A 26,246-nucleotide genomic window follows, 5' to 3' on the forward strand; every position below is an offset into this window, starting at 1 on the left:
TGGACGCGCCCAACGGACCGAGATCTAGCGGTCACGCGCTACTGCTGCTAGACCTCGTCAACGACCTGGCCTATGATGAGGACTCCCACAGCTGGGACCTCTGGTTCATGGCGTAGCACAACACACCCCGCTAGGTCCTTCTTCGTTCGCGCGTGCCGCCGCGCGAGCCACCGGCATCGCCATGGAGTGCCGTCGGGGATGGCACCACTGCACGGACGAGACATCATCATCAACGAGGCGGTCCATGTTGCCGCTGCGCCACCACCCCGTAGCGTCGTCAACGATGAGGGTGAGGAGGACGCCGACCTGCACACTGCCATTGAGGCCTATGACCTCGGCGTGCTAGCGGCATGGCCGCAACTCGTCGAGGCGATTCACACATCAGCTCTCGAGGAGGCGGCAAGGTGCGTACGAGAGGAAGCTAGGGCGGCAGCCTTCCTCTAGATGGCCCAGGAGCAGGAGGAGGCCACTCGCCGTGCAGCCGCGTAGGAGGAGGAGCAGGAGTGACATGCCCAACGGTTTTGGGCGGCCCATCGGGAGGCCGAGGCAGCGTGGCCCAGCGGGAGGTAGAGGTATGCCATCCCTTCGTACCCCCACTCTCCTTGGGAGGAGGCGCTTTGGTTGATGTGGCCAGAGTCCCCATGGCGTCCAACCACTAGAGCCGCGCCTCGGCGGAGCCTGCCGTCATCACTATCTAGAGCGTCACCGACGGCGACGACTACTGAGAGACCGCACACCGGCAGCGAGCGGTGTAGACCCAAACCCTAGCTACGGTTTAGTTATGTATATTTTCAGTTTAATCTAGCCCATAATAGAGCCTACTTTTGTAGATCTTGCCCATAATAGGTCATATGTTTAATTAAACTTGTTCAATTAAATCTGTTTACTCTTTTTATGTGGATATTTTAGGTTGGATCGCCGAATTGAGCGATCCAAACAACGTATTCACGGTTTTCCACGCAACCATCCAAACAGAAGAAATTGAATTTAAAAGATGTTCGATTTGGATGGCTATGTTGAACTCGAGCTAAGAGCATGCCCAACGCACTGCCCTAGGGGCGCCACCCCACAACTTTAGCTAGGTTTAGATGGTTCGAAGTAGGTTCGTGTGAGGAAGCATCCTCTTTTTCACGAGCGGGATCGTAAGCTTAGAAATACGGTTTTTTGGAACAGAAATAGATACATAGTGTTGTATGTGTGGGGTTCCTCATTTTTTTTCTAACTAAAGTTATACTAGCTTTTATTGAAAAGATAAAATTAATTATGTCTGCTTCTAACATTTTTTTACGCTAGTTACCTATGCCACCATTACTTGTGTAGTTCTAATACTATAACTTTTACATTGTAGATGTTGATATTTATTTCTCAACAATTAGTTAAACTTTATAAAGTTTGACTTTGAATAATCCCATAACGCGAATAAATTGCAAAAGGATGGAGCATATTTAGCAAACCAATGGGATTAAAATAAAAATAACGGTAAGTGTTATAAAAACGACAAGAAAATAACGAAGAACGATAAAGGTAAACGCAGCGGAGACACAAGATTTAACGTGGAAAACCTCTTCCAACATAGAAGGGGAAAAAAACCACGGACGCCAGCCAGCAAAACTTCACTATATCGGGGAGTGTTTACAAACGCCGTGGGTTATCTTATAATCTGATAAACCCTAGCCGGTATATAGTGGTTTGTGCAAAAAAGCTAAAATACGGTGCTGTTTAGAACGTCTAGATTTGTTTCTTACATCACTTCAATTTGTCTTTTTTGCACAGATCACTACATAAGTCTTTTTCTGGAGATTTTTGGTGTAAAGTTAGAACAAGTGTTCATGTTCATTTTCCAAAAAATTCAGATTTTTTAAGTTTTTTTTGCTATTTGTTTCGATTTTTTTATTAAATCAAGAGCATCTACACCTGAGTTCAGAAATGCCTTGTCCTTAATGAAGCTTGCAAAGAGTCTGCTTGGTTGAAAGGTTTGTATACTGAGCTTTGTGGAGATGATTCTTGCATTAACTTGTTTTGACAGTCAAAGTGCAATATACCTTACTAAAGATCAAATGTTCCATGAGAGGACAAAGCACATTGATATCAAGTACCATTATGTGCGCGGCATTGTTGCACAAGGTAAACTGAAAGTATGCAAGATAAGTACTCATGATAATCCTGCTGATATGATGATAAAGTCAGTTCCTGTTTCCAAGTTTGAGCTTGGTTGGTATAACTATTTAGCCCAAGTGGCTATTGGCGGTAGAAAGTGTTTTTTCTTTGTTGTTCAGGAGATTATTAAAGTTCAGCTACAAGATGGAATTTGTCTCAAAGTGGAGTTTTTTATATTGTGATCCAAATTCATATACTAAAGCGAGGCTAACTTCAGACGAGCGGAACGAGGCCCGTCGCCTGTAGGCTTGGGACGAATGGGGGTGCGGGGGGCGGAAAAGGTCAGCTGGAACAATATGGTGGTAAGGAAGTTCAAAAAGATAATATAGATTATCAGTCTGCAACCAGCCATCCATTCTGGTGCCCTTCAAGTAACTTGTGACGCAGTGAATTCAGAAATACATATCCAATTGATATATGGAATACATCGCGCGGTTTATAAATTAGGTGGAAAAAGGAGCAGCCACATGATGTGAAAGACTGTCTGAGGTCTAATTTTGTTTACCCGTCTAAGGAGCATAAAATTCCCATACATTTTCAGTGTAAATCAATTCTTTTGTGGAAAGTAAAATAATTGTTGTATTTAAACATACAATGATAAGCAGTGCACTATCACAAGAAATGGACGGTTCAAATTTAATCATAGATAAATGATGAAATCATGTGGTAGTAGTATAAGGAAATATATATAGTACGCTCGAAAGGAGCTATATTTTTCATGTATGATTCTCACGGCAACGCATGACCAAAATCAAATAATTAATTAGCTATATGCTTTCGCATTTTAATTGTATATGCAAATGAGCATTATTTTTATAGATTGTTCATGTTATTTTTTGCATACAAAAAAGAATCATGTCTAATGCCCGCCGCAACGCGCGGGGTACCATGATACCCCGCGCGTTGCCGCGGAATTTAGAGTTGATTTTCATGTATGCAGCAAATAGCATGGACATTATATGTTAATAATGCTCACTTGCATATACAGTTATGAAGTGCAAGCATATTGCTGCCTTCTTGTAAGTACAAAATTATTTTCCATTATATTGCTTTATTGATTCAAGTCTTGGTGGTCAACTGTGTATCTCTTCTTGAGCACATAATTGAAAATAATTTTTGATGAAAAGATTCTCTATAACTTTTTGGAATACGATCGTATCTTCACCTTGTCCCTTCTTCCCGGTTCACTTTCAGTGCTGGTTCACTTTCAGTGTTGAAGAGTAATAAGTAGGAGAAAAAAAACTGAAAACTATCTCAAATATGAAACGGTAGTAGATACAAAGCACAGATGGAGAGTTGATTAAAAGAGCAGGTACATACTTGTGGGCTGGTGCTAACGTTCTTGAAGGTTGAGAGGATTGAGGAAAGAGTTATATGCAATAAGGAGGTGAAAATATCGAGAAGCTAGATACGGGAAAACATTGATACTCACATGTACATTGCAGGAACGATGATATATATATATGACCAGCTATAATTAGTACCTCACTTAATTACCACGTATGACCAGTACACCCTGTACGCCATGCTGTCACTGCTGGTACAAATTCATTCTTGAACGTATGCGGGTATGTTGAAAATTTTATACAGTATAAGTCCAGTAAATAAAATAATGGTCCCTCTCTTGAGGCTTGAGCACCTAATCAGATCTGAACACGGTAACATTGACCCAAAAATCCAGTTAATAAAATCAAGTTCCGTCTCTTGAGCACCTAATCAGATCTGAACACGGTAAGATTGACCCAAAAAATTAGTCAAATCTGATTACTTAACATAAGAGGGATTTGGGGAGTATACACCATGAAAAGGATAGATGAAGGTCATGAAGCATACGGCCGGAAAGGGATCAGACGATAGCCATATTAGGATATACGGAGTATTATACAAAGTGAAAGGGGTGCAGCGATTACATGGAGACGCACGGTCAGCTACACAGATTCCCATTCATCATGGAGGAGAACCAAGGCGCTGGATGATGGAACACAGCACAGGCTTCCCTGACGTAGCAATGGCCAATGGATAGGGCGGTGACATGTGCACCCAGGAGGAGGCAGCGCACACACAGCCGGAGGCGCTATAAAAACTCGAAAGTGGAGAGGAAAAACGATTGAAATACTCGTAACCCCATAATTGTTTATGTAGTCGCTTCATCTTCCGCTTATCTGCATGCTGCAGTATCGCTTCCCCTTCTACAGTGGAAGGTGAGCGTGGTGCAAGTCAGGTAGAACGGCCCAGGGAAACGCTTTTGGCAGGGCCAGTACGGACGACCAATGACCGTATATTTGAATCCAACGGCTAGAAACAATTGAGGTGATGTGGCTGCATGAAATTTCAGCTTGCAAACATTAAATGCACCATAGTGGGGATGAACTTTATAGATATTATAGATTCGTCGAGACCGATCGTAGAATCTGAGCAAGTTTTAATCAACGAGTCAATAACGAGTCTTTGTCGGCTCTTGCAACCAAAATCAACCGCGCATTTGATCCGCGCAGGGCGTCCACACTTGGACCAGCTCCACGTCTCGCCGGACAACGGATAAGTTACCAGACCAGACGCTTGGCTTGTCGCGTTCCGGCCGTCACCAAGCACCTCTCATCCGCCGGCGCCGCACTGCCGCCAAGCAATGGCCGCGGCCGCGGCAGCGGCAGCAGGCGCGGCGTCCTCCCTTGTCCCCTCCACGTCCCCGCGCCGCCTCCCCTTCCGTCCCACCCACAGACCCCTGCTAGCCGCCACCCCCAAGAACACCCTGACGGCGCTGTCCCCCAAGCCACCCCGCCTCCTGCACCCGCTCGCCGCGTCCCCCTCGTCGCCGCCTCCGCCCGAGGATGCTGAGACGACAGACCCCGTCAAGCTCGCCTTCGCCCGCGCGGCCGCCTACAAGAAGGAGAGGGCCAATCCCACACCCAAGCCTCCGCCACCGCCGCCCACCTCCCCTCCGCCGCAGCCTTCCGCGAAGGAGTCCGGCGGCGGCGGCAAGGGGGCCTTCGAGCGGGCGCTGGAGTACAGGAACGGCGACGGCGGCGGCTCTGCGCCTCTCGGTGCGTCGCCGACTTTTGGTGAGTGGAGGCGCGAAATTAACTTTTTTCTCTAATTTGGTTTGCGTCGTCTCTAAAAATGCTGTTCGCCACTACTAGGATGCAGGAACTGTTGTAATTGCAAGGAAATGCTAGTTTCATAGTTCGCGCGTGTGTGCTTTGAATTGAAATAAGTTAGGATCGCTAAATCGGAATCTTGTCGATGCCTCCTTCGTTAAGTCCCCCTTATGTTCTTATCGTGTGGTATTTTGCTGATGAAAATGTGTGTGCATGTGTTGGGCCGTTGGGGTGGGGTAGAGTCGAGTGTATTGAAATATCATTATTTAACTTGAATTGTATTTTCATACTATCGTTAAGTGCTCTTTGCATTGCTTAAGTAGTTAATATTCACTGTCATCCATGGTACCTATTTTATTTTCAGGCCAAAGCGCGTTCGCTGGTAAAGACGGTGCATTCGGCAAAGCGGCGAAAACGAAGGGGGGCTATGTGTACGATGACACGGATTTTCTGGGCCTTGACTTTTTCGAGAAGAAACGCTATCAAGGTCCGCCTCCAGGGCTGTCTGGAGCAGTTGATCCTTTTTCAAATGATGAAGATTTTCCTGAGGTGGAGATAGTAATTGGCGATCCTAGTAAATTTGGGAAGTCGCGCCGTTTAACAGAAAATCAACCAGGAGTAGATGATAGCGTGTCTGAGGAAGCTTCAAGTTCAACAAGCGGCCAGCAAAATGGCGATATCAAGGCTGAGGAGACAGCACCTTCAACTTTTCTACAGCCAGAAGATGATGAAAAATCGGAATTCTACAAACCCAGGGTTACATCATGGGGAATGTTTCCACGGCCACAAGATATTTCAAAAGCGGTAAATATGCCCTGCAATTTGCTTCTAGATATACGTTTTAATTTATATGGTTACTTCATTTTAAGCGAACTTCTATTCGGAGAACAGAAATACTGATTTTATTAGAACAAACTGATATAATACAGCGATACGCATAATGTATTAATACCCCAACTACCCTCTGAATATTCTTAGCTTCTTGTGGCGAAATTGATAGACATTTGTTATAGCTGGTGACATTTTTTTTGGCGTTGGCAACTGAACCTAAAGGTTTTCTGGAGTCACACATATTTCTTTAAACAAAACCCTGTTGCTGTTATGCTAAATTTGTATCGTCCTGTTTTACTGCTTACCTACTATAACTAATCTTGCAATCACCTTTCAATGTACCACTTGTTTATCCATTGGTACTATTCAGTATGCAAAGCTACCCACACAAATTATGAATTATTCACCCTAATACTCCCTCCGATCCATAATCAGTGGCATGGCTTTAGTTCAAATTTGTTCAAACTTGAACTAAAGCCACGACACTTATTATGGATTGGAGGATGCATTATTTTTACAGGACAACCATTCGTCTGATCTCTAAAAGAACTATTTGTGACAAAGCATTATTACCTGAACAGTCATCTAAAAAAAGACAATGATCGATTCTTTTTCTGGTCATATCGTATGCATAATTAAGGAAATAAAGGAATCATCCACCATTGCTCTAGGCCATTGACCAGGAACCGCATGCAAAGGAGTCAAAATGGGAACAGGACATACACGTGGAACTGGTTTGAACCGTTAATAAGTTTTTGATATATTGGCATGTCTGAAATACAAGATAAAGATGCTTCTAAAACTTTCAGTGTGTGTTACTTTTTGCTTGTTTGACTGATATTCTAGCAACAACATCTGAAATACAGTTGAAATGATGTTGTATTGTGGACTTTTCCACATTTAATTGGCTTGTTTTTACTGAAAAACTCCATGTATTAAAATCGATTCCATTTTATGATCATTAGCATTATTTATGTTATATAATTCGATTAAAGAATAATATATGCTTGTGGTAGCGCTGCCAATTCCACTTATGATTTTTCTAATTACACTTGTTCATTAGTATGGGGGTGGGAGAAATATAAGCCTCGGTGGAGAGACTCAAAGTGCTGAAGAGAAGGCAGCTAAAGATAAGCGCACCAGAGAACTCCTAGCTGCATATATGGGTGGACGAAACAAGACACTTGATGCCAAAACCAAGGCAGAGTGCACCCAGGTACATGACTGAAACACAATTCCTTTTATATTAATTGGCAACTGTTTGTTAATTAAGTACCTGTGGGCACTCTACGTGTGTGTGTATTCCTATGTCACAGGAGGAATCCTTAATTTTTTTTGAAATGGAGGATGACCCCCAGCCTCTGCATCGAAAAGATGCATACGTCCTTCTTTATTAAATTATTCGAAAAGTCTTACAAAGAGCATACATCAAGATAACCTGAAGCCACCACTTAACACCTACAATCCTGACAATGAGAGAAGATCATGTCAGCAGGGCCTTGTGCCCTGAAAACATGGAAAAAGAACCCATCAGCTAGACACCGGGAACTATCGCATACCCCAGGCCACCCTCTAGGTGAAACCGGAGCGCACATCTGGTACAACAGACTCTCAACGAACACATCTGTGATGCACGCTGAAGAAGTCGTTGCCGCCATCGATCCACCAAGCCATCTCCAAGTCAAAAAACTGCATACACTTCGTCAGACTTGCCATTGACGCCACCATGACGCCAGACAGCGCCACCAACCTGCGTGAGTCCGTCCAGCCACGTCCATTATCGATACCCCGCTGCACCATGCCGCCGAGACCCGCCAACGTCGACGCAGTAGATGGAACACCGCTCCGCCGGATGACCTCCTACAGGCATCTCGTGTTCCAAAAACGATGCCCTCAAGAGGGGAAACGACACCGGAGGTGCCGCCATCGTCCAATCTAAAAATTCAGATCTGGGGTTTCCCTCGGAACAAGAGGCTGAGGGCGGATCCGTGGCAACGATGCCTTCAGCAAGGTGATGACACCTGAGGACGTCAGCATCGTTGTCTCCGACCGAATCGGAACCCGGTTCTCACCGGCCAGCCTCCGCCCCATCCGCCGTCGGTCTGCGCCCTTTGGCGGTGGCAGAGGGAGGGAGGGTGGGTGGAGGACGGAGGTGGGCGTCGGCTAGGGTTTTCCCCGTTACCCGCGTGGGGGGAGGAGGGGGACGAGAGGGGGACTTCTGTTGTACATCGGAGGAATCCTTAATTGGTTGATCTGCATTGTGACCTTGAACTTGAAGGGTACATAGTACCTATTTTGTGGCTCAGAAGTGAACATACAAGTATTTTTTTTTTGAGAAACACAGTACAAACGCAGGCGCTCACATACACGCGCATACACTCACCCCTATGAACGTACACACGCACACCCTACCCCTATGAGCACCTCCAGAAGACTGAGTCGGCGGATTGGATCTTGAAATTGACGAAGTCACCACAGGCGCCTCGCTGTCGACGGGAACGTCGCCTCCCACTGAATGAATATTCCGCCTTTATGAGACACACAGATGTCAAACCTGGGGTTTGAACTCTGGTGGGCTGGGGGTACAACCACCCTCCTAACCACCCAACCTCAGGTTGGTTCTCAGAACATACAAGTATTTATTCTTTAATGAATCAGCTTCTTGATCAAGTAACCAAGTTTTGTTTTGCTAGGGGCCTTCACACATAGAATGCACACATCCATTTTTTGCTAGTGAACTGTAATGGCAGTGAAGGATTTGAGGAAATGTCTTATGTTGTTTGGTAATATTAGAATCAGTCAGACGATGAATAAGAACATCAGCTAATTAAGAAGTTTAATTGGAGGTTATTGAATAGTTGGTGCCAAATAATGCTTTCTGTTAGTACCTTTCCGTTTATGGATAACTTCCAAATAATTGATGATTTTACAAGTTAATCGCTGCAGTATATGCGTTAGTTCGATGACGATTTTATTCTGCTCTGAGATGAGCCATACAGATATTATTTGTATATATGAATAAGTTTTGCTTATGAATATTGGTAGAAATGGAAAATCACATTCAGGTTTTGAAGTTATTTGCCAGTTTGTCTTTTCGAACCCCATGTCAATCCATACGGTTGTTCCTGTTACTTCATTAATCATGTGTCTTTGCGGTTTCCATACTTTGGCAACGATCATAGAATTTTTATATTTACATGTTTAAGGCATTGAAGGAAGGTGATGAGCTTATGAATGCTGGAAGGCTGAAACAAGCTTTGCCTTATTATGAAAAAGTGATGCAGGCTGCAGACTTTAAGGTACCCTTTTGCGGAATCGATATTATGTATGTAGATATCACTGGCTGCATCATTGCTGATTTTGGCTTATGGTAAGTTGACCTCTCATCTACAAACTTCGTGATTGTGAGAAATGCAGAATTCAGAAAGTCATGTCCTCTACAATTTGCTGGATACGATAAAATACACTCTTTTGACATAACTTGCTGCACATCGGACTATTTGCTAGAATATGAGTATTTGTTCCTATTTGTTTTTTCCTATTTTTTTACGCCGTACCTACTAAATGAATAAAAGTGAGGTTTGTTGTAGATATATTGTGCAACTTAGTGATCCTTAAAATTAAGCAGAAATGCAGCAGCATATTGCATTATATGCTTCAGTTCAGATGCAAAACATCTCTATTTTTATTTGTCAAGCATATGTTCTAATTTGCCGGTATTCCTGCATCATCTTGTTGTCCTTTTTTAGTTTTCTGTCTTGTCTTTTTACTCAAAATAAGTTACATGCAGACCGAACTCCATGGAATGGCTGCTTTGCAGTGGTCCATCTGTCTAGATTCACTCTGCAGGTAGTTTTCTTTGTTCCGGATGTCCTTTTCCTGCTTCACTATTTTAATTCATCAAACATGCATGTTTTTCATGTTAAGGTACACAAAATCAATGTAACCATCCCAATCCCTTGATTTTTTTTAGATAACCCCAATATCCGATCATACAAGCCTATATTCTCCTATTTTGGAACTGCCGTTTTATGTTGTATACTATGGTTCCTTTATGGCGGTGTGTGAATATCCATGTTCATCCCCATGTTTTGGTTTGCAGATTTTCCGTAAGTGCAATAAATTTTTTACATCACAGTAGTTGAAAGATGCATCCTTACCGTCAGCCCGTTACGCTCATGTCTCTGTGATTTTGAAATTAATTTGTGTGGTTTCCCTATCTAAGATTCTATCTTTGCTGCATGTATTTTCCACGGAACATCTTGCTTCAACAGGTCCAAGGAAGCCATGAGCATGTACAGCAAGCTAAAATACCATCCAAACACTCTAGTTAGCAAGAAGGCAAAAATGTTCATGTTCAGCTTCCAGGTAAAGCTTCTCAAATACGTACACAACGTCTCTCTAGCCCCTTTCATACAAGGCTTCGAACACGAGAGCCTAGGGGAGGTGTAATATGGTGAATTCTGCGTTGGCCATCCATCTAATCGACTGTTACTTTTTTTTTCTGTCACACGAAGGCGGCGGACTTCCTGAAGGTCGACGGCATCCCCGTGCCACGGAACACAGGCTACGAAGGGTACTTCGACCAGTTCGGTGGCCAGAGGAACTACTACGCGAACCCCGACGAGCCCGAGGTGGGGATTCGTCAGATCATCCCGTACATGATCTTTCTTGCCTCCCCTATCTTTTTCGTTGCTTTTGTTGCTCTGAGAAAATCGTTTATGTTGTAAAAAGAACACCAGGAAAGCATATGTTCCAGTCTCTGTCATCTTAATGCTCGGCGTTGTTCTTTCCTTTTTTTTTTGGGCGCTTTGTTGGAGTGTATGTGGCCTACATTCATTGCGATCAAGGGCCGGTAGCCCGTTTTGGGTGGTCCAAAACGTATGCCTTGTCAAAGTTGGCAGTATCGCTGCGGTCACACTTCAGTTATTACCACTGTTATTGTAAATCCAATGGCATAGTTGTGGGAACAGACCTGGTTTTGACTGAGACGATCGACATAGTGCGCCTTGTTTGGTAACAGTAGGTACACTTGTGTTCAGTGAAAAAGAGTTTGTTTGTGAGGTTCAGTGCGGGATGCCTTCTCAAAATTTTGATCGTCTGATGTGAGGGATGTACGTCCATGTTGCACTCTCTGCAACAAAATTAACCGTAAAATGGAACATCAGTCTGAAAATGCGAAAAGGCAGTACCGGTGAGGTGGTGACTGCCATTAGGTCAACTTCGCAACACCAATGCCGCTCATCGGCCGATTTGTTGCACTCCTCTTGGATGATTAACCATCTCTCTTGGAGAAATACGTCAACTTCGCAACACCAATGCCGCTCATCGGCCGATTTGCAAGATACCCGTACACACCACATATTTCGGTGCACTCCTCTTGAATGATTAACCATCCCCGATGTCGCGAGCGCCTGGAGTCGAAGAGGCGTCAGTGCAGGCTCCCGGTCGAGATTGAGTTTGTCGAAGAGGCGTCGGCTACGATGGCGCTTGAGACCTGTCCCATGGTGGCGGTGAGCACCTCTTGCTTTTTCATGATAATGGCCCGGGAGACGGCTTGAGAGGGGAGGACGTCGGCGTTGGCCTGAAGGGATAGGGCGAGCTTAGCCTCTTTCTTGGCTTCGGCGGTGGTTGTTGCTTCGGCCGCTTTTGCCTTGGTGGCGTCGTGTCGGCCACACGCTTCCTTGTCTCATTTGCTGACTCCGCTGGAGTGAGCTCTTTCTTTGGCTTCACCTGGGCTTTGTGGCCGGTGGCGATGGTGGCAGCATCCTCCATCGTTGGCAAGGGCTTGGGTAACTAACTATGGCAGCGAAATTCGTGAGGGCGTGGCAGGAGAGGGATTGGTTTATGTGCCCCTGACAGGACGACCCGGGTAGGATAAGATGGGATGCGGGCACTGGGCTAGATATGGGTCGTTGGGTGGCACCGTTGGGCCACGTCCCCTATTCGCGCGAACACGTTCGGACAGCCGTCTTGTCTTTGGGTCGGCCCACTGATGATAGCATTACTGTTGATGTTAGAGCATCTGAATTGTCACCGGAAAGAAAAAGCAAAAAACAGAGCAGCATATATGTTTTGCTTGATGCTTTGGAAAAGAGGATAAAGAGAGAAACAAAGAGGGCCTGCTTGCAGCAACTGTATGTGAAGATAACAAGCAAGCAAGGTATCCTTGTGCTGTTGTGCACTCTTTAGTCATAGAGAGCCTCATCTCGTACTCGTGCATGCATATCTCGCATTTCTGGTCTGACTTTGGGGTAGATTGATAGTTTTGAGGAGAACAAGATCAGGAATTTCAGTCAATACTTCTGTTTCGGCAAGCTGCTCTTGTCTTCTTCCAAGGTACTTGATACTCACTATTTATCTAGTGACAAACAGTAGCATTTGCCGCCTTGCTTTTCTCGTACGTATATTTCTGTCAAAACGTGGCATGCAACTAAACAGCACTGATGCTTAATTAACAAGGTCCAGTCTAACCTCTAAATCTGTCCCAAATTTTAGTTTACGCATCCTTAACTCAGTCGCTCTTATTTAGTTGAAGTATCAACCCTAAGCTCTCAATACCATTCAGAATAGCCTGCAATAAGCATTTCCCGGATTTTTGGAACATAGGGAGTAGTTACAACGACTGCAAAAAAACATGTTAAAGGATGAAATCTAATTGGTGCCACAAGGGGACACTTCAAGAAAAACATCTCATAGCTTATTCTCTTTTGGCGCGACATTAGCTAACAATAGTGTTGACCACGGCCAAGAAATAAGGAGGACACAATGTAACACATGAGATGATAAAATAAGTAGTCAAGCAATTGAAGGAGAAACAGAATGACTGAACCCGGCAAGGACATAATTAGTTCATATCGAACTTGGACAGCTGTGCCCCTGTATAGTAAGAAAAATCCTCATCTAGTAAATTATGTCATACAAAAACACACTTAATACCAGACTATGGCTATGCCGATCATCGAACGAGACCGAATTCAATCATTATCTCCCTCTACATAATTTATTGGTTTTGAAGATGGATAAGTGTTATCAACATGCATATAATTTCAGAACCTCGATCTATTGACCGTCTATATAATGAAAACGGAGAAATTATGATATATTTGTTGAAAGGAAAATAAAATAGTAAAATGGTATTAAAACCATGGAAAGTTGCAAACCTTCATAAGTTGCCCAATTATAGAGCTTTTGATTGCTTGAATATGCATGACCAATCTAAACACTTGTTCTATCGCTATTTAATTAGGTAGGAAAAATAGAAAGAGCCTCTTAATTAGATCTATGTCCAGGTTTTATTCCCTTTCTTAGAAGGAGACGGTATGTCAAATCATTTTGACTCAGTGAATTCATCATCGTCGTCCAAATTAGATCCAGACACATTTGAACATCACCCTTGCTAAAAGCTGAAGCTCATGTTCATATCGATCAACCGAGCTCATATGAGGCTGTGAAAAATGAAGTGTTGTGCATAAGCATGTTATATCCTTTTTATATAAAAATTGATATAACTTCGGAAATCGGAACCTTGCCCTTCGATTCATAGTACTGAATGCAAGCAAACACGGTTCTACATAGACTGAATCTTTTCCTGATAGCCCTCAATGTTATCGTCAGGTATTCCCTAAAGTAGATTGAGAAAACAAAACAATGTTAGATGAAATTAAAAGTTTGTTTCAAACAAAATCCAGCAAATAAACATAAGAGCATTAAACCTGATTGTGTCCTATGCCTTCCCATCTCTTACTCGGAGCAGTCAAAGAATATCACAAACTCAAGATGCTTTCATCTTCAGCAATGTGAAAAGCTATATATTACCCCAATTTGCAAAAGGTGCAGGACTTCTAATGTTCCTATTATATCACGAATGCAAGATGATAAAAAAAGATGGCAAGCGAAACAAATGTTCCTAGCACTATATGTATCTTTCTTTCTTCTCGATAACATTACCATTCTTTCTACTCATTCTGTCAACTCCATGCCCATGAACGGTCACTGTAGAAATAGGGATCAAGTAGAGAGTTATTTTGTATCCTTGATCCTTCCTAGCACTACGAGACGGGAGAGGAAGGAGAAAAATAGAGGGCTTCGAGTAAGAGGGACAAATAGAGAGTTGATTGCTCGCACGATGGAGGCGGACTGTTGTTCCTGGCGGCAGCTGGTATTTTTCATCTACCCGCTTGCCTAGCCGCTTTGCTCTAAATTCGCGTCTCACGGCCAGGTGCCTGCAATCATCGCCCAAGCTTGGCAGCACGGGCTAGGGGTGCTCGAGCATGGCGGCGGCGTACCTACGCCCTCGACGCAGGGGCACGTGCAACGGTTACTGGAGCACACCGACGGTATATGGCTGTTGTATCCTCAGCATACGTTTTTATTCAGCATTTTTATAACCAATACGTGATTTCAAAATTTTAAAAATGTGTGACTCAGTCGGTTGGCCAGCAGTCGATCGGTCAGTGGTCTGCCGATAAGTTTGTTTGCCGAACTGACGCACGATTAGCAGACCTGGTCGATCACCACGCCGCCGATCGGCCGGCCAGCTGCCGATCGGTAATCTCGCAGCCGACCAGTGTGCAAACGGTACTAATCATGCATGGCATAGCCGGGTGATCAGCGGGTGCAATCTTAAATATGTATGGCTATCGGGTGATCGGCTGGTGCCATCTTAAAGATGCATGGCACAGGAATGCCACCGAAGGTTGCACGTTGTCGAAGACCTGGTGTATCCATATCCACCATGCAGTAAGCAGGATTATCGACGAAGTTTGCCCTTGCGCAGCCGGCGTGGGGCGGTCCGCACCACCAGCGACCACCATTCCGCGAAGTCACCCTCAACCGTGGGAGGTCCTGAGGTGGATCGTATCCACGAGAGGACCTTAAACCAGACCATCAGGGTCTCCACAGACCGATCGCAGAGCGGGCATCTAGGCGCGTGCGGTAGACCTCGCCGTGCCAGCCTCTCACCCATCCAACACCTATCAAAGTAGGCCAGTCAAATAAAGAACTTCACCTTCGGTGGCGCCCAAGATTTCCAATTCATTCTCCAAGATCCTGATGATAGCCCCTGGAAGAGAGTGTCATCACATTATTGAGCCGTGTATTGGGCATCTGTCGTCCAACGCCAAATTAGCCTATCCTAGTTCGTTGACAGTGGTATGCCTCTAAGCCTGCCCCACAGTTGCACGTACTGTCAGTGCAAGGGCGCTCGGCGCGCCGACTATGTCAGGGATCCAAGCGCGTCCAACCAGAGCTTCGTGGACCGTACGCGCCTTCCTGCGGAGTTTAGGTACCAGCGCGTACACCTCAGACGTCATCTCCTTGATGGACATGCCATCCAGCCACCTATCTTCCCAGAAGAGGGCAGATTCTCTATTGCCGACCACCATCGAAGTGGAGGCCGCAAAGACATCCCGCTCCACCTTTGAGAACTGCAAATCGAGCATGTGCCAAGGTCTCATGGGATCGGTATGCATCCTCCAAATCCAGCGCACCTTCAGGCTGATCGCAGTGTGCGCAAGATCGGGGATCCTTAGGCCCCCGAGCCGCAGCGGCCGACACATCCTGGACCAGTTGACATGGCAGTGGCTACCATTGGCATCTGCCCTGCCAGCCCAGAGGAACCCTCGCAAGATCTTATTGACCTGCTTCAGCGTCTTCTTATCAAGGCTTAGTACCATCAGCTGGTGCAACGGAATCGTTGCGAGTACCGCTCGGATCAGCGCCAGATGCCCCGCCCTCAGCATCATGGATGCCCGCAAGGTAGGGAGTTTGTTAGCTATACTGTCCACCAAGGGCTGGAAGGACGCATCCGACAGCCTCCTGATGGAAAGCGGAATGCCAATGTACTTCACCGGCAACGGCGCTAGATGGCACTCCATGAGCCTAGCAGCGCCAGTGTGGCCTCATCATATGAGCATGCGATGGGGGAAACCGAGCATTTGGCAAAGTTGGTGTGCAACCCCGATGCCTGCCCGAAGAGCTCCAGAATGCCGCAGACAACGCGCAGCTCCGTCTCATCCGGGTGGCAGAAGATCACCACATCGTCTGCATAGAGGGACACCGACGTCACCAAGTCTCGGCGCGCCAAGCGTCTCAGGATACGCAACTCAGTGGCCTTCCAGCAACCTGTTAAGCGAGTTCATCATTAAGACGAACAACGATGGCGGCAAGGGATCCCCATGTCTCAGGCCCCTCCGATGCCAGATGGGGGGGGGGGGGACTAGCTCGCGGAACCTCGGCCCAAACCCGAACTTGCGGAGGACCTCCATGAGGAATCCCCAAGATACAGAGTCGAAAGCACGCGCTATGGCCAGCTTGAGCATCACCCGCGGCTCCTTCTTAGGTGGAGGAATCTAGCAGTCGGCTGGACCAACATAAAGTTGTCATGGATACACCGCCTGCGAATGAACGCACATTGGTTGCGATCCACCAGCGCCTCCATCTGGGGGGCCAACCGAGTAGCCAAAGACTTAGAGCATCTCCAGCCGCGTCCCCCAAAGCGGTCTCCAAAGGGATTTGGGGCGCGCCGGACAAAATTCTGTTCACAGTCGCGCGCCCCAAAGGCCCTTTCCGTCCGGCGCAGCCCAATACGGTGTCCGGCGCCTCGAGCCCATCCGCGCTCCACAGGGGACGCTCCGGGCACGCCGGCCACAACGAAATGCGAGGCAGGGAGACGCGAGCCCGACGCGTCAGCGACACGGAAGCCTAAAACCCCGTCGCCTACCTCTGGTCAAGCAAAGTTAATGGCGCCCAGCTTTCCCAGGCGACGCAGTGACGCGTCTCGACGTGCATGGCCGCGTGGCCATCCGCGCCGGCATTTATTGCCACCAACGCCCCGCTGCCGCTTCGCCTGCCGCCGCTGTACAACAAGAGCTCCCCTCCTTCCATCCCCATTACAATCTCGCCACTCCAATCTCTCGCTGCTCCAATCTCTCGCCACTCCCACCCTCCTCCTCCCTCGCTGCTCCCAATCTCCTCCCTCGCTGCTCCAAGCTCGTCGTTCCAATGTCGTCGTCCCGCAAGAGCGTCGCGGCCAACAGCTTCGGCTACGACAACCTCACTGTGGTGGAGGCGTGGGCGTTGTACCGCGTGGGATATCATGTCCCGCCGGACATGCGCCTGCCAAGCAGCTGCTCCAACCTGGGTGCCTACCGGCAACGACGCCTGGTGGGTCGACTAGTTCCAGGCGCAGCACGACCCCGAGATGAACAGCACCGCCGGCCTCATCGGTCGGCGGAACACCTGGAACAGGGAGGGGCGCCTCCGCTTCTGGGGCGTTCCCAGGCGCACCCTAGAGCAAGTCGTCGACGACATCCAGAACGGCGCGCCCAGGCCCCAGATGCCGCCGTCGCCGCCACCATCTCCTACGCCCACAGCATGCTGGCAGCCAAGGAAGCCGTACACGTCCTCCTCTAACTCTTCTTCGTTAGGGCCGGTGCGATCGGCGCCTTCGTCGCACCCCGCCGCGCCCTACACCGTGAAGCGCCAGGTAAAGGACGAGCCAGAGTTCGCGACGTCGCCCGTCAATCCGAGGCGCGGTGGCAACAACGTCAGCCGGCAGCAGCACAGGCGTGTCGGCGGTGCCCTCCTCATCCCGAAGCCGGAGGTGAAGGAGCAGGACGACGAGGAAGCCGTGAAGGCGGTGCAGCTAGCGGAGTAAGAGCACCAGCAACGCCTCATCGCCAGCAGCGACGACCCTAGCGACTGTCCAGGGTTGCACGCGGTGTTCGCGGCGTCGCTGAACGACAAGGACGCTAGGAGGGGCGACCTAGACTTGGCGATCCCCATGTCCATCCGCGACTCTGGGAAGCCACTCGTCGATATCACCGATGACGGTGAGGCTGGACAAAGCGGCGCGGTGAAAGACGAGCCCGTCGACGAGCTCGGTGAGCACGGCAAGCAGGACGTCATCATCGACGACATGCACAACTTCCACAAGGACTACGACGCCTGGCCGCCGCAAGTACTACTAGATTAGGGTTTAGTTTAAATTTCATCGAATTTCGTTCGAATCTATGTAATATATAGCAAGTTTGAATGAATTTAGTTGTTTTCTCTTAAAATTTAAAAATCTAAAATTTTGTTTGGGGAACGCAGCTGGGGAGCGACGTCTTCCAAACGCGGCACGAACAAAACACGTCCCCCAAACGACAAATTCGGCGCCGTTTGGGGGACGCGGCTGGATATGCTCTTAGCCACCTGCTTGCCGAAGACGTGTATAAGACTAATCAGCTGGTAATCACCCAGTGCCGCCGCATCCGGGAGCTTAGGCAGCATGATCATCAACGCGTGATTCAGGCCTTGGAATCTGCGCCCACACATTGTGAACAGATTATCGAAGGCAGCCATGAAATCACCCTTGACCACTCCCCAACACTTCTGCAGGAACTCCGCCGTGAAGCCATCAGGCCCTGGCGCCTTGCCAGAAGGCAAGTGTCTAACCACCTCACAAACCTCCTCCTCGGTGAACGCCGCCTCAAGCTCAAAGAGGTCTTCTCAGTGGCTGCTCAGAAAATCCAAGTCCAGCGAGTGTATCTGGTCCACCAAGGTGCCAAGAAGGCCCTCAAAGTGCTGTAAAGGTTGCTTCAGCCATGGCCACGTGTTCAGAGACAACCGCGCCATTCACCTGCAGACTCCGAATCACGTTCTTTTGGCGCATGTATGCCACGTGTTTATGAAAGAAGGTTGTATTGGCATCTCCCTCCCTCAGCCATGCAATCTTAGCCCGCTGGTGGGCCATTGTGCGCTCGAGGGAAGCCAGACCCAAGTATGCGTGCTTAAGGTGGGCCCGGAATCGACGTTCGTCCGAAGACAGTTGTCGGGATTCCATGGCGATATCCAATCTTAGCACCACCTCCCGCGCTATCATAAGCTGCAGTTTGATGCAGCCGACCTTCTTGTCGCTCCAGCTCATAAGGCTGCGCGTCGTTCGTTTCAGCTTTGCGGTGAGCCTCCGGAAGGGGTCCGGGTCCCATCAAACACATCCAACTTCAGCCAGAACCTTTCAAATTGGAACCTTTTCCGCCCCGCTGATCGCGTGGTACAATCCTGGTGGAGAGGGCAGTGATCTGCCACCACCGTCACAAAGCAGCACAACGTCAAGCTGTTATGTTGCTTCTCCCAGGTTGCCGTGACAAACACCCGATCCAACCGGACGAGGGTAGGAGCTTCCCTCTCGTTGGACCAAGTGTAGTGTCGCCCATGCAAGTAGACCTCCTTGAGCTTGGAGTCATCCAGGAAGAGACAAAATCTGCCCATCATCCTGCGGTTCTGGTTACTGTCGTTCTTATCTTCATCGCGGTAGATCATGTTGAAGTCCCCGCAAAGAGCCCTTGGTCCTTGGTGAATTCCGCGGATATCACGAAGTTCCGCGAGGAAGGCGACCTTGTTAGCCTCAGCATGTCGACCATAGACACACGTCAGCCACCACCATGCCCCCCCCCCTAGGGGAGACACCCTAGTCATGACACTGTTATCACTCGTATGGGCGACATCTAGCTGCACCAACCCGCTCACCCATGCCACAATCACCCCACCTCTCGTGTCAGACGCCGGCAAGTAGAAGTAAGCATCAAAATCCACGCCAACCGCTTCCATAACAATGGCATGAGTTACAACCGAAAGCTTTGTCTCCTGAAGTCATACAGTAGACGCGTCCGTAGTACCCACTGCACTACTAACACCCGAACGCCGTGTGCAATCATTGATGCCTCGCACATTGGCCACCATTACCTTTGGTTCGTACAACATTAGAACAGTGTAAGAACACCCATAGAACAACGAAAGGGGTCTGGCCTCAATGAGTCAACCACCCGACATCCCAAGCATAGGTGGGGAACAACCTCTGATCATGGAGAGCGACCATCCATAGAACTCCACGATCGGCTCGATCATGTCGTCCATTAGGGGCAGCTCGTACATCTTGTGATAAGCTTCCAGGGCCACCACCGACGGTGCCTCATCTCTCGTGACAAGACCAAGCTTGTGCATGAGGTTCCGTACCGCCTTCATCTCCGAGATCAACCCTCCTGGCTGCCCCGCTATCCTTGAGCTACGGCGCGGCTGGAAGTTAAGCTCCACCAACCTTCGCCTGACGGCCGGTGTTTGCATGAGGGCGTCTGAGCGCGACTTCGTAGCTGTATGGAATTCGCCGAGTGTCCTAGGTCTCGCCGAAGCAACATGTGGCCTGGAGACTGCAGGGTGGCGCGAACACCAACGGCAGTAAAGCAAAGCGGCACACTATTGGTGTGGCAGTAGATGAGGGATCAACCACACTCCCATCGCGGATTCCACGCGCCGGTGGTGACTCAACCACGATTTCCTCATCCACCACCTCCTCATCCGACCCATCCGCCCTGGCATCGCCATGCACCGACGCTTCAGAGGTGTTGACCACCGCTTGTTCAAGGAATGGGTCCATGCACCCATCGCCCGCATCCTGGTCCAGCGGAACGTCCAACTCCACAACGCCTGTATTGCCCAACGCGTTGCACAACAAGGGTGCGTTAATATAGCCCAACCCTTCCACTCCGTCCTGGTCCAGGTGCGGCCTCCTGGGCCTACCCCACCGTGGGCATGTGCTCGCCTTGGTTTCAAGGCCTAAGTCGGACCAGGCGCAGATGGAACAGTGCAGGCCACCAGCGACAAGTCCTGGATCGAAGGAAGTTTCATCATCGTCAAGCGCCGACAGGCATGGAGGGGCAGGACCACGAGGGAATCTACGTGAACTAGCACCCCTACGCTCGACTCGTCCTCCACGACAGCGGTGGCCACCGGTTCGTTCCCTAGCGCGCCAGCAGCAGCCGCGCTTTTGACCAAAGCACCATCCACCAATGGCTCGATGCCAGCTTCGACCTATACATCCTGTCGGACGGCACTTTGAGCACCCACAGCTTTCTCTTTCAACCTCCTGATCTTGCACCCACCACGATCTCTCCTTTTCTTCTTCGGCTCGCGTCGAGACATGGACAGGTCCTGGTCGCTGACAATGACCCCTGACGCAATCGTCCTTGCGATCCCATTCCCACCACCGCCAGCCTGGCTAGACGACGTGGCTCCGTCGGCGCTCCCTGTTCCCGGCAGCACGGACGGCGCACCAGGAGTATAGGGTAGGGCTGGAATTCGAGTCGAGCCGAGCCAGCTCGGCTTGACTCGCTAAAGCTCGGTCAACAATCGAGTTAGCTCGACTCGACTCGTTTAACAATCGAGTCCGGATTTGAAACTCGGCTCGACTCGCAAAGCTCGCGAGTAACTCACGAGTAGCTCGTTTAAAACTATTAAATAGAACATGTAATACGTACAATGCATTTTCCCCGAATATTTGGGCATAAATAACGAACAACAAGCATTAGGATTATGGTACCACAAAAATATAAACCAAAATGATCAATATATCATCAGCATAAGATTGCCAAGTTGAGAAACCACAAATATATTTGCGCATTTTGGTGGGCTTGGGCCGAATTCATTTTTATCGAGCTAAACGAGCTACTCGCGAGTTCGATGAACTCGGCTCGTTTAGCTTGAACTCGTTTAACAACAAAATATGAAACTCGGCTTGGCTCGTTATACACCGAGTTCGAGTCGAGGCGAGTCGAGTCACGAGTTACTCGTTTAGCTCGCGAGTTTCGAGTTTTAATTCCAGGCCTAGTATAGGGGTATTGGCGCCTCACCAGCCACACCGCCGTGCGTCCACCATCGCCGCCATCCCGGCCCCCAGGCTTATTGCGCAGCATAGAGCGGCGGAAGTCCGTCGTCCGAGTCACGTGAATGAGCAGGAGATAGGCCAACGTGTTGATATGCGGCGGCACGATGTCCTGCGATGGTGCCGCCATGTCGGCCACCGACAGAGGCTCGTCCGGCTCCACGACTTGCAGGTCGACCTCGCGTGGGATCGTGGCCGGGTCCAAGCTCCAAGAAGTTAGCCGAGAAATGCCATGTCGGCACGTCTCCTTCTGAGTGGATGAACACGTTCGGCACGGTTCCACGCGTGTGCCGGAACTCCCTCGATCTCCAGCTCCGTATCGACACAAAGGCCGCGGGAGGCGGCATGAGTGCGCCGCGACCATGGCCGGAGTAGCAACCTGCAGAAGGGCGAGGCCAGCACTTCGTCCCTAAGCACCATGTCCCGATCCTCCTACGTCGCAAAGAACAACAGGAAGTCCTCCAGCCAGGGGCAATGGACCGAAAAACTCCCTGGTGATAGGCCGTGGACATCTTCCAACGCAGAGGCCACCTCCTCCATGGTAACAGTGCGTCGGACGCCGACGATCACCGCCAGGAGCGCCCTCGACAGCGCGTCCTCGGCTTCATCCATTCCCGGCGTGCGGGGAATGACGCAAACCGCACGGGCTAGGCGCTGTGCAAGCTCTCCACCAACCGCAGTCGTCCGTAGACCAAGAGGGAGGACATGCTCGTCCTTGCTCCGACAAGGCCGCGCCACCTCCATCACACGATGGGTCACCGGCACCGGGGCCACGACGCGATCGGCACCCACCGGCACCGGGGCTACCGCACGAACGGTCCCAGTCCCATGGCCTTCTCCGCGCTGATGGTGGTCATGGTGTGGCGCGGCCACCCATGGCGGCGTAGCCTCGCGATGAGGAGCAACGGCATCCCTCGGCGGCGCTGGCCCACTGTACGGCGCGTGCACCTGAACGGGGCCACATCGCGACGTGGCGCGGCCAGCCTCCTGTCCTCATCACGAAACTGCGGTGCAGAAGCGCGTGCATGTAGCTCCCCGGCAGCCTGGCGCCCCTCCTGCGCACGCGCACGAAGGATGTCGGCGCCCTGATCCACGCGACGGACCTGGCCACCGTAGTTAACCCTTTTCCTCGTTGGTTCGTCACCGTCGACCGGTGGGCGTGGGAGGGCGCACTCCCTCTACATGTGCCCCACCTCACCGCAGCATAGGCAAACCGGACCCTTGGTGCACTCGACGGCGCGATGGCACGGCTCCGTGCAAACAATGCAAAGCAAGCAGAGACCTTGGAACTCGTCGTAGGCGCCGACGGTGCGCCCGGAGCGCGCCGCCCTCGCCGCCACCTTCTTGCCGCCGCGGCGCCCTCTAGCGCGCATGCGGGTCACATGAGAGGGCTTCTCCCATGGAGCTTCGTCTTCGTCGTCCAGCGCGTCATCCGAGTCATCGAGCTCGTTGATGGCTGCGCTCGCCTCCTCGCGGCAGACCACCGACCGCACATCCACGTGGGCTCGGGAGGATTCCGGCACGTCCCCGCGCTCCACAGCTCTCCCACCGGCAAGCGCGCCGATGTACGACCGTGGGGTCTCCTCCGACTCAAAGCCACGCGCGCCGCACCAACGGTCCTCGCGGCCGCGCGGGCCGTCACCGGGGAAGGGGAAGGTGTCAGGGACTAATGTGTGTATGAGTAGTGGGTTTACTAGTGGGCTAATAGCTGTAAGGGCAGTATCGGTATTCCACCTATATTGTTATGTTGTACTTAGGTCTATATAAGTCTACCCTTGTATCCTGTTGCAAAAAACCTAGAAATATGAACCCTAAATTTATCTTCCTTTTCTGCAATTTACCATTTATTTAGTTCTTGCAATTTACCCTTTTTTCTACCGATTTTCCCCCAAAATCCTTCCTTTTTCTGATCCAGTTCGTCAAGGATCCACCGGGCCGGGATCCTGACAAAAGAGCGGTCGATCGATCGGACCTGCTCCCACCCTTCCCTCCCTCGTTTTCCTCCTCGATTCTGTGTAGATCCCCTCTTCCTCGTCGATTTCGGTCGCGCCGGCGACTTATTCTTCTTCACGCGATCCGATTCGCAAATCCCCACACTCTTTTTCTCCAATCGACTACGGTCGGCTCCAGATTTGCATCCATGGCGAGCTCCCCTTCGACCTTCCCCTTCTTTTTTTAGATAAAAGACACTCAAGTGCCCAACTTTGAATTAACAAAGCCACCAACGGCGAGCACGATACAAAGTGCTGAACCCAGCTTACAGAGCAACACCACACACCCACACGAACTACCGAAGAAGCTACAGTCGGAAGCGCGACCAACAAGCTCAGCCAAAGCGCCTACGAGACTCAGAGAAGAGTTGGGGTCTACAGTGTCGGGCCGGAGCTCACTTGAGAGAGAGCCATTTTCACGCGCGCCTCAACAGGACTCCTCCGTCGCAGAAACGCCACCATAAGTCGACCACCACCGGGGGTCAACACTCGTTGCTCACAAACCGAACAGCAGCGCCAAGGAAGCTCGACAAGGGAAGGGTACGGAGCAAGCCTTGCCGACGATCGCCGAAGAATCACCTCCGTCACAACCCTCGGTGAGCCTCGCGCTGTGGGCTCCAAGACGGTGTCTTCAAGAAGAGCATGACACCGTAGTGCCGCCAGCGCCCGATCTGAGGATCTTGGGTTTTCACCCGGACGAAGTAGAGGAACGGAGATTGGCCTCACGGAGCCTTCAACAAGGGAACGCCGTCCGCGGACGCCGCCGCCGTGGCCCGAGGGGCAAAGGTTTCCCTTTGGCAACATCACCACCAACTACACCCCACAACACTCGACTCGTCAACCACCACGCCGCACACACGGCCGTGGTCACCAGCCAGCACCAGAGTCATTGGCTCGCCCGCCAACCAACATGACTCCCACATTCCAGGGCCGCCGCCCCGGCGTCCCAGCTTAGAGCTCAACGGAGAAAAGGATGAGAACGAGTAGACCTTCGCAGTGAGTACCCCGGACCCCCTGCCTGGAAGCATCGAACCTGACTGTAGAGAGCACCTCCCGAGGATCGGTAGACCAACAGCCCCTGTGGCTGCCGGCAACACCAGATGGCGGGATGAAAGACGATGACTTCGCATGGCACCAGGCCCCTGCCTGCCAGCACGCCTCCCAGCACCCTCCCAACACCGGCAGGCCACCGCCGCTGACCAAGCTTGCCACCAAGGCAGCACACCGCACCTGATCTCAACACGCGCCCACCGAGATGGAGATCCCCTCTAAATCGGGGCTGGATCTGGGCTCAGAAGGGGCCCGGCCCTTGCCCGGCCCGTGAGGCTCTAGATCCTAGCCTGGGGCGGCACACAGGGTCGCCGCCGGCCAAGAGGGCCACCGACTCGCTGTCGGGATGACCTCGTTCGACCTCCCGAGCCCGCCGAGAGAGGAGCTCGCGCCGCCCGAAGCTGCAGCCGCCGGAGCCGCCGCCGCCACGAGCCCGCACCCGCTACGAAGCCACCGCACCGTTGCTGCAGCGACCGCACCGCCGCGCCCAACGCCCAATGCGGCGCCGCCGCTGACCGTCACGGCCCGCGCCGCCACCACCACCACGCGGAGGAGAAGGGGTCAGCCCCTCCGCCGCCGACGCACCCGAGCTTCACCCGGGCAGCGTCTTCCGGCAGCGGCGAGGAGGAGAGAGGAGGAGGGAGGGGGCTCTGGCGGCGCGGTATTTAGGGTTTCGCCCTGGGCGTCGCGGGAGCCCAGGGACGAAACAGAGGTTGGTCGAATACCTCTCAACCTTGGCCTTCTTCGCCCCCACCGTCGTTTTTCCCCCGCCCCCGTGTGGCTTGGGAGCACTAGCGTATGGCCACTACCCGGCTCCATCACCTTTTCCCTCCGCCGCCACCTACCAAAACCTCCTCTTTCCCACGCCGACTACTCCACCTCCCCTCCGTCCTTCTATGGTGCCTCTCCCGCCTACCCATACGGCGTCGCCTTCCCAGCACCCGTGTCCGTGTCCAGTTTCTCCCCAAATTGGCCAACTTGGTCACCACCTCCTCCAGACTCTTCCCCTACACCGCTCCTTCCGCCCACTCCAATTCCGATACATGGCGACGTATCCCATCTCTCTCCCGTTCTCCACCACCCCGTACAATACACCTCCCATGTTCTCAAGTCCAGCCGCTGCCTGCAGGGACGCCGGTGCCGGTCACAACACCCCTCGACTGCCTCCTCACCGACGTATTCGACCGCACTCCCGAGGTAACCTCATCTGCTCCCACCACCAGGCCAGGAAGTACGACGACGAGTTCCCCTCTTCCTGCTTCTCACCTGCTCCCTCAAGGTTCTGTAATATGGGTGCATCAGCAAGCTCCTCAGAAATCCCCCTTAACTTTCCTTTGGGTGAATCTTTTGTTGCTCCTGCTCCTACACCGGTGTGTATTTCTGCTCCTGGGATGAGCGCATCAACTGTGCGTGCCACCA

The 26,246-nt window shown here is 50.6% G+C and overlaps 1 protein-coding gene across 1 annotated transcript; it reads left to right on the forward strand.

The window, feature by feature from the left end:
• Positions 1–4,779: 4,779 nt before the first annotated feature.
• On the forward strand, positions 4,780–10,857 carry LOC124707780 (sterile alpha motif domain-containing protein 1). The gene is made up of 7 exons (XM_047239474.1): positions 4,780–5,216; positions 5,617–6,056; positions 7,147–7,299; positions 9,290–9,382; positions 9,874–9,932; positions 10,358–10,451; positions 10,601–10,857. The coding sequence occupies exons 1-7, from the start codon at positions 4,784–4,786 to the stop codon at positions 10,811–10,813; spliced, it is 1,485 nt and encodes a 494-aa protein (XP_047095430.1). The 5' UTR covers positions 4,780–4,783; the 3' UTR covers positions 10,814–10,857.
• The last annotated feature ends 15,389 nt before the right edge of the window (positions 10,858–26,246 follow it).

The sequence above is a fragment of the Lolium rigidum genome, chromosome 4 (genome assembly GCF_022539505.1).
Source record: "Lolium rigidum isolate FL_2022 chromosome 4, APGP_CSIRO_Lrig_0.1, whole genome shotgun sequence".
Classification (NCBI taxonomy): domain Eukaryota; kingdom Viridiplantae; phylum Streptophyta; class Magnoliopsida; order Poales; family Poaceae; genus Lolium; species Lolium rigidum.

Excerpts from the sequence above, each read along its gene's own strand:
- LOC124707780 (XM_047239474.1), top strand. The coding sequence starts at position 4,784 with ATGGCCGCGGCCGCGGCAGCGGCAGCAGGCGCGGCGTCCTCCCTTGTC. Across the intron at positions 9,933-10,357 it reads TGTCTAGATTCACTCTGCAG|GTCCAAGGAAGCCATGAGCA; the intron begins GTAGTTTTCTTT and ends TTGCTTCAACAG. Across the intron at positions 10,452-10,600 it reads TGTTCATGTTCAGCTTCCAG|GCGGCGGACTTCCTGAAGGT; the intron begins GTAAAGCTTCTC and ends TGTCACACGAAG.